This window comes from Hakea prostrata, chromosome 10 (assembly GCF_041222555.1).
Source record: "Hakea prostrata isolate BN-2017 chromosome 10, UWA_Hpros_2, whole genome shotgun sequence".
In the NCBI taxonomy this organism is placed as follows: domain Eukaryota; kingdom Viridiplantae; phylum Streptophyta; class Magnoliopsida; order Proteales; family Proteaceae; genus Hakea; species Hakea prostrata.
Window position 1 is genome coordinate 40,549,420 of NC_142609.1, and position 11,414 is coordinate 40,560,833.

At 40.6% G+C, this 11,414-nt stretch overlaps 1 protein-coding gene across 1 annotated transcript; it reads right to left on the reverse strand.

Moving 5' to 3' along the window:
• Nucleotides 1-821: 821 nt before the first annotated feature.
• On the reverse strand, nt 822-1,313 carry LOC149002961 (S-protein homolog 27-like). Its single transcript, XM_089138791.1, has one exon. The coding sequence runs from the start codon at nt 1,311-1,313 to the stop codon at nt 822-824; it is 492 nt and encodes a 163-aa protein (XP_088994917.1).
• Nucleotides 1,314-11,414: the final 10,101 nt, after the last annotated feature.

An 11,414-nucleotide genomic window follows, 5' to 3' on the forward strand; every position in this document is an offset into this window, starting at 1 on the left:
GGCCTAGGAGGTTGCTGCTTTATTGCAGCATCAAGCATGGGATGCACAATGGTAAATAAGAACCAATGAGTATCACAAAACTGATATGTAAAATATGGCTATGAGAAGTGTCGGGATGGCACTTCTTCATTTTTTTTCCATCTAAGTGAATGAGATGTTAGTTTTCCTCTAATTCTTAACCATCATTGATTAAGCAGGGAAGGGTTCTAGACTTCTAGTGGCTTATGCCTCCTGTGTATCTGTAGAGTTAAATGGATAATCCATCTCCCAACAAGTTTGAGGCAAGTAGCAAGGAAATGATATTTTCACTCATTTGATCCCCCACCCCACCCCCAATCAAGGATATTTCTGTATTAATCAACCAAAGTGATTTCTGTGTTTCTCTCTGTCTAGATCATTTTTCTCCCTGGATGTGGAATGAACTATCACGTATTTATAACATATCATAGTTATAGAGAATCTGTCTTGTTAAATGTCAACTTGATAACCTGCTTTGTACAATGTAATGAAGTTCTGTTAGGTTCTTCAAAATTTAGTTGATTGTCATTCATTTGCTTGTCATTATGTTGGAGCCACAATGATACCAATCTTTCATGGTTTAAGTCCAGTATCGATTCTCTTCATCTCCATAATATCTCAAACTTGTTTAGAAGACCTACTGATAAAGCAACAAAAATAACCAACGGTGACTTCAATTGGAATTTAGAGTATTCACTCAACGCTGATAGTAGAGATCAAGGCAGATATTAGACTCATAGATTTATTATTTGGGGATTAAATTCATACAAAGCAGCTGGAAGAAAAAAAAAGATAGAAAGAGTTCAGAACAACGATCCAATGTCATGAATGCCCAAAGCAATCGAGTCATCCATTCCATAATGCCATTTTGCTATTAGCATTGGCTGGCCTGGATGGCTTGGGTCTTCTGTGTCAACAATGTAAACCCCATCAGGTTCAACAAGAATAGTGCAGTCTGGGCAGAGATCTCGTTTTGCATCAAAAACTTTTGCATTACTAATTGCTTTAGCGGCACCAACTTGAACCCAGAAATCACAATAGTAGAGAGTAGTAAACCCAACATTTATGCAGAAAGTCCATGGGAATTGCTGATTGTTGACGAGAACTTTGTATCCTAAATCATCATCCTTTGATCGACAGTGCAAATGCAATAAATTTCCTTCGCCCAACTTGTTCTGCACTCTTGCATGCACCCTAGGAGTCAAGAAACACCCAGAAACCAAAGATGAAGAGAAGTACTCCATCGTCAAAGCAAGAATTATCAGAACAGGAACGATTCTTGTAAAATTACCCATTGATCTATCTAACTTGTGCTTGCTTCTAAGCTTCTTCTTGATTAGTCTTAAAATTTTCAAACCTATTCTTTCTTTATAGGACTGAAAGACGCGTTGAAGAGTCTATCCTTCAGTTTCTTTGGTCATTATTGTGACAGTTTTTTATTCTTTTAATGGTCTTTAATGGTAATAAAATCCTTCGGTTTTTTTTGGGTCATCTGGTTCTCTTTTCATATGTGAACATGGCTCCAAATACGAGGGGTAAATACAAGGGGTAGAGATGGAGTGACTCGGATGATGGTGGAACATATAAGGTAAGGGTTCGGACAAATCCCAAGACCTAGCCAGCGGAACGATCCTAATTTGGTAATTACTAACGGCGAACGGGTGGTCAGACACACGTGGAGAATGATTTGATTTCTTATGAGATGAATAATATGGCAATGTTACCTACCACAATGTTCAACAAACTTTACATAATATGGCAATGGTACCTACCACAATGGTTCAACAAACTTTACATATTGAGAACGTGGAGACAGTGGGGAGTAATGGTCATTTAAATAACTCTTAATTGCCTTGACCCGAAAAGAAAAAATAAATCCCTTGAGGATGTAGTTGAGGTGTGCATAAGCTGGCATGGATGAACTTGAGATCTTAAAAAAAAAACTTTGAATTGCCTTTATTGGCAAGTAGCACTAATTATCATGTTTCAAGGGTAAACATTTCCATTGATGGTACAATACCTATTCGGAATGTTTTGGAGCGAGATCCTAGGCGTCAATGTCCATTTATAGCAGCGAAACCCACCAACTATGAAGCAGTGGATCTATGGATTCTAGGAGTGTGCCAAATCGATTTTCTATTCTTGGTAATGAGGAGAAACCGCTGGATGCTTTTTCGGATCACGTTTTGACCTGTGATGGAGTTAGGGAATGAGATAGAAGTCCCCCCAAGTGCCCCCTGGTGCCCAGTTCTAATCCCACTTCTTCATGATGCCAGGAGCCGGTGCTTGGAACCCGTGAGGTTCTGGTAGTGTGGGAAAGAAGATGGCTGTTATAGAGTGGGTTAGAAAGAACCAACTTGTCTTATATGGGTTCATGGAGACTCGGGTTCGCCTCAAGAGTTTTAATTCTATTCCCCACGTGTTGTTACCTAACTGGTCCTGTGTTGAAATTCCACCCACCTTATAGAAATCAATAACTCATATAATAACTAGTAACATAAATTTGCAAGTTCATTCCTCAAGCTCCACTGTATAGTCCTCCTAAAACAAATCTTCAAACTAAAAATCTTTTTAAATTCTAACTTGTGTTATGATTGATTTTCTTGAAATTGTGTTCTTGTTTTGTAAGAATGTTGGTTTTTTCCCCTTCCATAAAATTTGTATTTTTTTTGGATTGATATTTAGCTTGATATGCAAAGAAATACATTTGGATTTGAAGAAAAAAAATTATTTAATTTAAACAAACTTAGTACATTCAATTGGGCATTCATACTTAATCATTCTAATTGTCCTTCACAAGTAGTAGAAAGTTATATGATCTTTGAATTCATGCTCAAATTTTCTGATAGTATGTATCAACTAATAATATTTAATGTAAAACAATAAAACGGATTGTAAAACGGTTTACAACGGGTTGCAGTTTGGGTTCAAGTTGGTGCGACCTCTACCATCCTCAACTAGTCAACCTAAACACAACTCATTAATGTTCGGTTCGGGCTATATTGGGCCAGTGCGATTCAATTTTAACGGTTCGAGTTGCAAATTGCAACACCCCTACTTCCAATACGTACTCGGCTCTTCCCTCTTCCTTCCCCTTTTCAAAAATTTAAAAACTCCATTTTTAAACTGAAATTCATTGGTTTTTTTTATCTTTTCTATAATTTTTTCCTTGCTATCCATTCACGACCGTGATAGCTTCATCTTCGAGATTCCCAAGGAGTTCCCCATATCCTACTGTGGTATGGGATTGGGAAGAAGAGTCTGGAGTTTTTTTTTGTAAATTTAGGAATTTAAAATCCTTAAATATAAAATATATTTATATTTACAATGTATTATGGGTAAAATAATTAACCATTGCTAACTTGCAGTTTTGCAAAAAATATAACGTATAATTTAGACCATTTAAGTGGATGAATTATAGGCCCGGCACCATGCAAAAAAAACTCTAATTTGAAACATTCATAGCAAATGGCGAAAAAAAGAAGAAGAAAAGTCGATGGAACTGGCGGCGATGAGTTATTTGTTAATCGACGGTTCAGATCAACCGATTGTAGCTGCCCAAGTATACTGCTCGCGCTTGAAGGCAATGTTGCTTTTCCGCCCATTTCTCAGACGCTCCTCTTTTCACTCTCCCATTCAAATTCTTCGTAGTTCTCACTGCTCCCTCTTTCTAGCTCAGAGCTCTGAGGCTCATGTACTTACATAAGAAATAGCAGAATCATAGACCAAGAAGCTGCAGAAGAAGAAACCCTAAGACACTGTTAAACCTCTTCGCGTCAATTCATCAGTTATGTTCACTCCGGCAACGAACAAGTCCTCCTTCTATCAGAAAGGCCGAAATCTAGGGCACGCAGCTCCGGATTCACCTTCGACGCCGTTTTCATCTTCGATTGCAAACAGACCAAGCACTGGAACGCCGGCTCCTTGGACCTCTCGGTTATCCGTTCTTGCCAGGTAAACTACGTCCAGCATTTCCAGTACTTTCTGATTCTGATGTTAAGAATTTAGTTCATAGTGTGTTGGAGTTGGATGAATGTTGAATGATGCTTCATTCTATAATTTAATGTAATCAAACTGAGTTTTGTTGTAGTTTATTACCACTACCGTGAGTAATATGAGAGATCCAACAGTGCGTATCATAAATGTAAGTTTCATTGATTTTTGCGGTATCATGATTCTGCATTTTAGTAATGCTTTTATGGATTATGCAGTTCTGGTGACGGTGGTGAAAGTATCTCTGCATTTATCCTTGGTTTATGTTACAGAAAGTGAGGGGAAGGAGTAACACTAAGGATTACAGAATTGAAAATTAAGTTATTATACAAAGTCTGTATCTAGAATCATTAGTATTAGAATCCCAATGGTTTGGGTGGAGAATGTGTTGGGTGCCAAGATTATCTTAAGAGACAAGTGTCATGTATTTAGGAGTTTGCTGAATAATGGAAGAATGGAGATGTTGGAAGTGTTTGAATGGGTTGTTTTGCTTGAGTTCTGGAATTTAAAGTTCCAAGTAATTGTTTGACGGTAAGAATTTAACTCTTTCCAGCAGAGTTGTTGTGAAGCCATGTAAGTTATGCTAGTTTTTAATCATACTGACATCCTGAATTTAATCTAAATGTTGAATGTTGACCTGGGTAGCTGGTTTGGTAAGGTTTCTCCAGGGCGACCTAATGGGTGTGTGTTCATGTCTAGTCACAACACCTGCATGAAGTGGGGGTAGGGCTGGATACATTATGACCCTCCCAAGGACTGCAGCGGTGGAAACCTTGTGCGCTTGGTATTTCCTTTCTTAGACTGTTTTCCTCGAAGTGAAGAAAACTTACCTGCTTCTGTATGTATATCTGATTGTCTCTAGTCACCAACTTCCCTTTCTCCCTATTCTTAAAATATCACCACATGGTAGGTGAGGTAGAAGACAATGGTCATGGCAACAGAGGTGCTCATAATGTTGTGACATGAAGATGGGCAACTGACGATGTTCTATGATTGTTTGGAGTCTGAGGTGGGAGCATGAACTTCTGAACAAGAGTGTATTGTCAAATAGATGCAGGAGACATTTTCTGCTGTTGGCACTTGCTTTGATCAAATGGTGACTAACTACTGTTGTGATCAAGGTGAAAGTTCTCACAGTTGCAAAGGGACATGGCTTCCCAGTGACCCCATTAGCTACTCACCAATTGGTTTTTTGGGTTCTGTCACATTTAAGCTTTCCAAGCTATATTTTCCCTGTTTTAATTGTGTGGAAGATCCTTCTAGTCGGATTTTTCTGTGTGGAACAACACCCAGCAGACATTGGAGAAGGAGAAGATGTTTTTGGCATCAAACGACCTTGAAGGGCATCAATGGTACCAGCTATTGAAGAAGGACAAAGAGACTGTTATATGGGAGGTATTGAAGTCAGGCCTTCGCTCATGCTGTGTCATTCTAGCTTAAGGGCCTGTTTGGTTACATGAGTCTGGAGATTTCAAATATCTAGAGATTTCAAATCTATGGAGTTATAATTTATAGAATTAAATGTTTGGTTGTGGAATGAAATCTGTGGATTCATCCTAAAAAGCTATTTGATCGATGTGATTTTTGTGAATGTGCAAATGTATAACTTTTTTGAAATCTCTGGATTTCACCCCTTACCCATAAATCTACAGATTCACGTTTTTAGTGTAAAAAGGTGAATCTCTAGATTTCATGAATCTAGAGATTTTTACAACTAAACGGGCATAATTCTCAGATTCATGAATCCAGAGATTTGAAATCTCTGGATTCATGTAACCAAACAGGCCCTAAAGTATTCCTTTGGTGACTGGGAGCTGAAGCAGATTGGATTTGTTACTGAAGCTCTAGCGATTTAGAGAAGTTGTCTATGAAGTAACAGGGGCCAGCTCAGTATGGGAATGTTCCACTCAAACAAGAAGGCCATGCTTGGCATGTCGGTCAAGTGCTTACTTGCTGAATGCTTGGTCATAGGTCCATGTCCTGGAAGCTGCCCCTCTGTAAACAGGTGTAAAGCTGTGTTCATCTGCTTCTCCCTAGACCCTGCTAAATGCAGAAGCCTTGTGCACTAGTTGTGATTCTTTTCTTTCTTGGACTGAAGACCCATAACCAATAGATGTCCACCCCAATCTTTTTCTAAAATAAGCCTAAATTGGTACTTGATTTGCATCAACGATAGTTATCAAGGCATCACTTGGGTGTCCAGGCAGATTTGTTGGGGCCTAGGAGGTTGCTGCTTTATGGTAGCATCAAGCATGCCTTGCACAATAGTAAATGAGAACCAATCAGGATCATAACATTGATAGGTAAAATATGGCTATGAGAAGTGTCGGGATGGCACTTCTTCTCCATTCTTTTTCCATCTGAGGATATGAGATGCTAGTTTTCCTCTAATTCTCAATCACTGAATAAGCTGGGAAGGTGTTCTAGTAGCTTATGTTTCCTGTGGATCTGTAGAGTTAAATGGATATTCCATCTCCCAACAAGTTTGAGGGAAGTAGCAAGGAAATATGTTTCACTTCCCCCCCCCCCTCCCTCTCTTTCAAGAATATCTCTGTATTATTCAATCAAAGTGCTTTCTGTGTTTCTCTCCATCTGGATCATTTTTCTTCCTGGATGTGGAATGAACTGATTGCCTGTTTTTAGCATATCATAGTTATAGAGGATTGTCTTGTTAAATGTCAGCTTGATAACCTGCTCTGTACAATGTAATGAAGTTCTGCTAGGCTCTTCAAATTTTCAGTTGATTGTTGTTCATTTGCTTGTCATTATGTTGGATCCACAATGATACCAATCTTTGATGGTTAGGATGAGAATTTACTTTATCTATTAAACTATGTCCTCTCAAAAAAATTTGGGGTTAAGTTTCCTCTTATAATTGACTATCACCTCCATGTTGTACCAGAATTCCACCAGTCAAAGGGATTGAGAAGGGAGTTGAAGCAGATCCAATTCAACCTGTATATGTTGGAGAGTTCCCCCAAGTGGTTCGTGATGCTCAAGCAAGTTTTCTGCAGAAAAATGTTCCTGGTTTGAACAGTTGCTTCTGATATGACAAACCTTTTCCCCTTTTCTTCTTTCTTTTTTTTTTTCCCTTTCTTTTGGTGGGGGGAGGGGGGAAGGGGGCTGGGGAAATTTGAAAACTTTAAAATTTTTGAGTTTCATATTAACTAGAAGGGGAAACATGACACCATTGTCTGGGGAAAACTGCAATGGAATACCTATATAATTATTTTCAAGTGCTTCTCGTTTGGTTTTCATTGTTTCGGTCTGAAATGATAAGGGTAGCCTTTTCTTTTGACAAAGAAAAAATTAAAATATTGTTTAAAATATTATATTGGTATTGTTTAATTGTATTATGAAATATTTGTTGCAACAATTATCATGTCAAGTGATAGGAAGCGGGGTGTCTACGTGGGGCTGGGGATAGGACCTAGACCATTGTGGAGGCTGGGCCTGGGGGGAAGGGAGGGGCTGATCTGATAGCAAATATTGTGTTAATATTTAATTGATGGCAACAAAAGTGAAAATAAAATGCAACTTACGGGGTAAGGAGTTGAACTCGGTGGCATAAGTAGGTTTACGGCTCGCATCACACGGTAGTTTTAAAGGATGTGGCCACATTTGCATTGGGAGTGCTTAATATGGATATCGTGAAGGCAATTAAGAGATGGAGAAAGACAAGGGAAGAAGAAACGAGGAGAGGAGAAGGGTAAATGATGCATTTGATGAGGCGGTGTGGGCACCATCATCTTCTACGGGAGTTGGATTGATTCTGATCGGGAGGTTGATCCCGTCGATTTGAGAGAGCGGGAGGCGAGGACGTTAGACGGGCGATGGTTGAGAATAGGGCGTTACGGAGACTAGGAGGAGGGGAGAGGGCGAGCTAGATTTACAAGAGCTGGTACCTCTAGGCTCAGTCGGGGCTAAAAGCATCTGGATCGGGAGCTGGAGCATCTAAATCTAGGGACAGGGATGGTATACGTGGTATGTTCAGCCGATCACAGAGTTAGAGGGTCCCTTCTACGGCTGATGTATAGGGATTACGTCCACGTGACTATCCATAGAGGTCGGATCCTATCCAAGAGCAGGGATCCTGGATATTTTCAAAAATAAGGGGCCAAGCAGCCTAAGATCACGGAGTGCACTGGAAAGGGATGGTGAAGAAAGTGAAGAAGCGGCAGTGTCGAAGTGGATGTACTACGATTCGGTTCCAGGCACATAGGGCACGAGGTCCTTATTACGGAATATGGTTGACACTATTGCAAAGGTAGGTCTTGGATATCGTGGTCCTACCCTAACAAGGTATTGACCACCTCCTGCTTGAGGGAGAAGGAGGAGCTGCGGAGTACATCGGTGTTTTGAGAATATTTTGGGAGACATATGGATGCACCATTATGTGTGATGGATGGACCGGTCCGGCAAGAAAATCTATCATCAACTTTATGGTGTATTGTGATCAGAAGACTGTGTATTGTGGATGCTACTAGGCATACAAAAGACCATAGGTATATTATTGGACTTTTGCAGGATGTGATTGATGAAGTTGGGAGAATGTGGTGCAGATTGTCACCGACAATGGCACCAACTTAAGAAAGCCGGTGAGGTATTGATGACTACAGACTGGATATAACCTATATTGGACACTCGCAGCTCATTGTATCGACCTCATGTTAAAGAACATCGCCAAGATCAATATTATCCAAAGCAAAGTGGAGAGGGCCAAGCAGGTAACAAATTTCATCTACAATCATACTTTTGCTCTGCATATGATGAGGCAAGCATGCGGTGGTGAGCTAGTGTGACCCGGTCCTACAAGATTTGCCACGAATTTCGTCACCCTCGCAGATTCGGGAACGGTGGCGGGCTTGAGATTCATGTTTTCATCAAAGGGAGTGGTTCTTATGGGTTGGATCAAAGTAAGTATTTTTTTTTATCTCTAGTCCATACTATTTGATTTAACAAGTTGTTAACTTCTTATACATTTATACTATGACATATGAATATCTAGTATGTAGTATTTTATTACTAACTTAATGTGTTTGTGATAATTCAATACTAGTAGTGGGCGCACCGCACAGACAACAATCTCATCTGATGAGTTTTGGAGGAATGTGAGAATTGTCTTGGAGACCTTAGATCCTATAATAAAAAGGTCTTACGTATGGTTGATTCCTCCCTCGGGGGCCACTATGCCGCACATATATGCAGCCCACAGAGCGAATGAAAGTAGCAATCCAAAGAGCTAACCCCAGAGGTTGCGTTGCGTACTTGAACATTGTTGATGCTAGATGGACCGCTCATCTAATACATCTGATGCATAAGGTGGGCGGGTAAGTAATTAATGTGGGTTACTACTTATTATTATTAATTTGTAACTTGTAGTAAATATTAATTCTTTGACTGTGAGTTTGTGAATTGTGCAGCCTATTATCTCAATCCACAATATCAAGACGCTTGAAAATTTGGGGTGTGATCGGACTTGCTTGGTGCCTTTATGGGAGATTATTGCGAAGTTAGAGCCAAAGCAATGGTCCAATCAGTTGCCATATGGAAGTTAGAACTTAGAAACTCGAAACTTAGTACTTGCTTTTCATTTGTGAAAGAATTTAGCTAACCATCAATACAAATTATTGAGAAAAAATACTTTAGGGATTGCCTTGGGGACCTTTGGTTCGAGTTGTTTACTCAAAAACCGACAAAACTATGATCCAAGTTAGATGCATGATTACATTTTACATATAAGTATATAATTATATAAGTAGGATTTTTGTTAAGCATTAAAAAGTATTAACGTAATTTATTTGTGATAATGCAAGTGAGTGGTGGGTTACTGTATGGGAAGCGTGCAGGAGAACCTCCGGGGAAAGTGGCGATGAGGATCCTCTCCCAAACTTGCTCGCCTTTGGGTATGAGAGGAATTGGAGTACATTTGGGGATGATTCATTCCCGGGAGGAGGAATAGGTTGGGAAGTCAACGCCTGAATGACCTCGTGTATTGTCACTACAACATGAGGTTGAAGTTAGAGAATACCGTGTAAAGGCTAACACCGGGAGCGGGACGGGGACATCCAACTCGATGATATCTTCAAGCTCACTGAGATGACCAACATCCACTCACGATTGGTTGTTGGACGGTGGGGCGGCTAGTGTTAGACCAGTCCTAGGAGGTAGGCCAAACCTAGTCATTGCTCAAGTTGCGGGAGTTGATGTAGATGAGTACATGGCATCCTCGAGAGGGGGCAAAAAGATGACGGGCTGTCAACGCCACGGTGGATGGGGATTTCTGGATGGTGCAGCTCCTGCACATAGGAGGATGATTTAGTTCTGCCACACTGGCTCACGGTCCCGGGGTCATACTCTGAGGATGATGATGACGACGACGGTGGTGTCGGCTGGTCTTGGTGGTGGTGGTGGTGGAGGAGGAGTACAAGAACGATATCATGTTCCATTATCGGGGGAGGCACAGGATCCCCCCCCCAGAGATACGCTTTGGAGAGACTCAATACACACATGCCACCCGGGATGAAGATCATGGTAGTGAGCACTATCGTGGTCGGCTCCCACGAGCTCCAATCGCGTGTGGAGGGGGGAGGTTCATGGGGGGAGCAGTGGCACATGCATGAAGTAAGGGTTGATGGCTTTGGTTATAATGACGATACTCGAGTGTATGGCTCATACGACCATTTGGATCCAATGGACGAGTGTTGTCGGGAGTGATGGGGTCCATGACCTTGGGAGTACCTAGGGCTCCACACCTACTTATGGCTATGGTGTCCCTTTTGTTATGGACACGATGATATGTTTTCTAGAAGTTAGCACTCACCATGCATATAATGATGGATCTTCCATGAGCTTGGGTTCGCATAAAGGGAAGCCTACGTATGGTGGTTGGGGTAATGATACTTGTGGGTTATCGGACTGCAGTGTTCCGCTTATGCCTTCATTTGGCTCGTAGAGAACTGCTATGTTGGAGGCAACATACCGATATCCTTTCGATCATACGATGTCAATTGAAGAGCTCCGTGCCACGTTACCCCCGAGGGAGTAGTTTTACAATCATGGATGATGAAAATTATAGAGGTCTGGCCTTTGTATGTCAACAACCATCAGCATGACATGTCTTGGAGTGACTTCAAGAAAACAATGGAGTCAGAATTTTAACGCTGCAGCTCAAGCCTTGTACCACCCAAGATGGACACAGCAGGGTTGGGGGAGAATGGGATCCACCACAGGCATAGTACGGATATTGAGTATTGACTGGCACGTAGTTGTATATTTGTATTTGTTACTAGTATAATAGGTTTTTTTTAATGATGTTTATCACTTTTATTATCATTGTGCATATTTATGTTAGTTTAATTGTTTAAAATAATGTTGTAGAATTATAGTTTTATGGTATATAC

What these genes read in the sequence shown, in the direction of transcription:
- LOC149002961 (XM_089138791.1), bottom strand. Translation starts at nt 1,313, where the DNA reads ATGGGTAATTTTACAAGAATCGTTCCTGTTCTGATAATTCTTGCTTTG.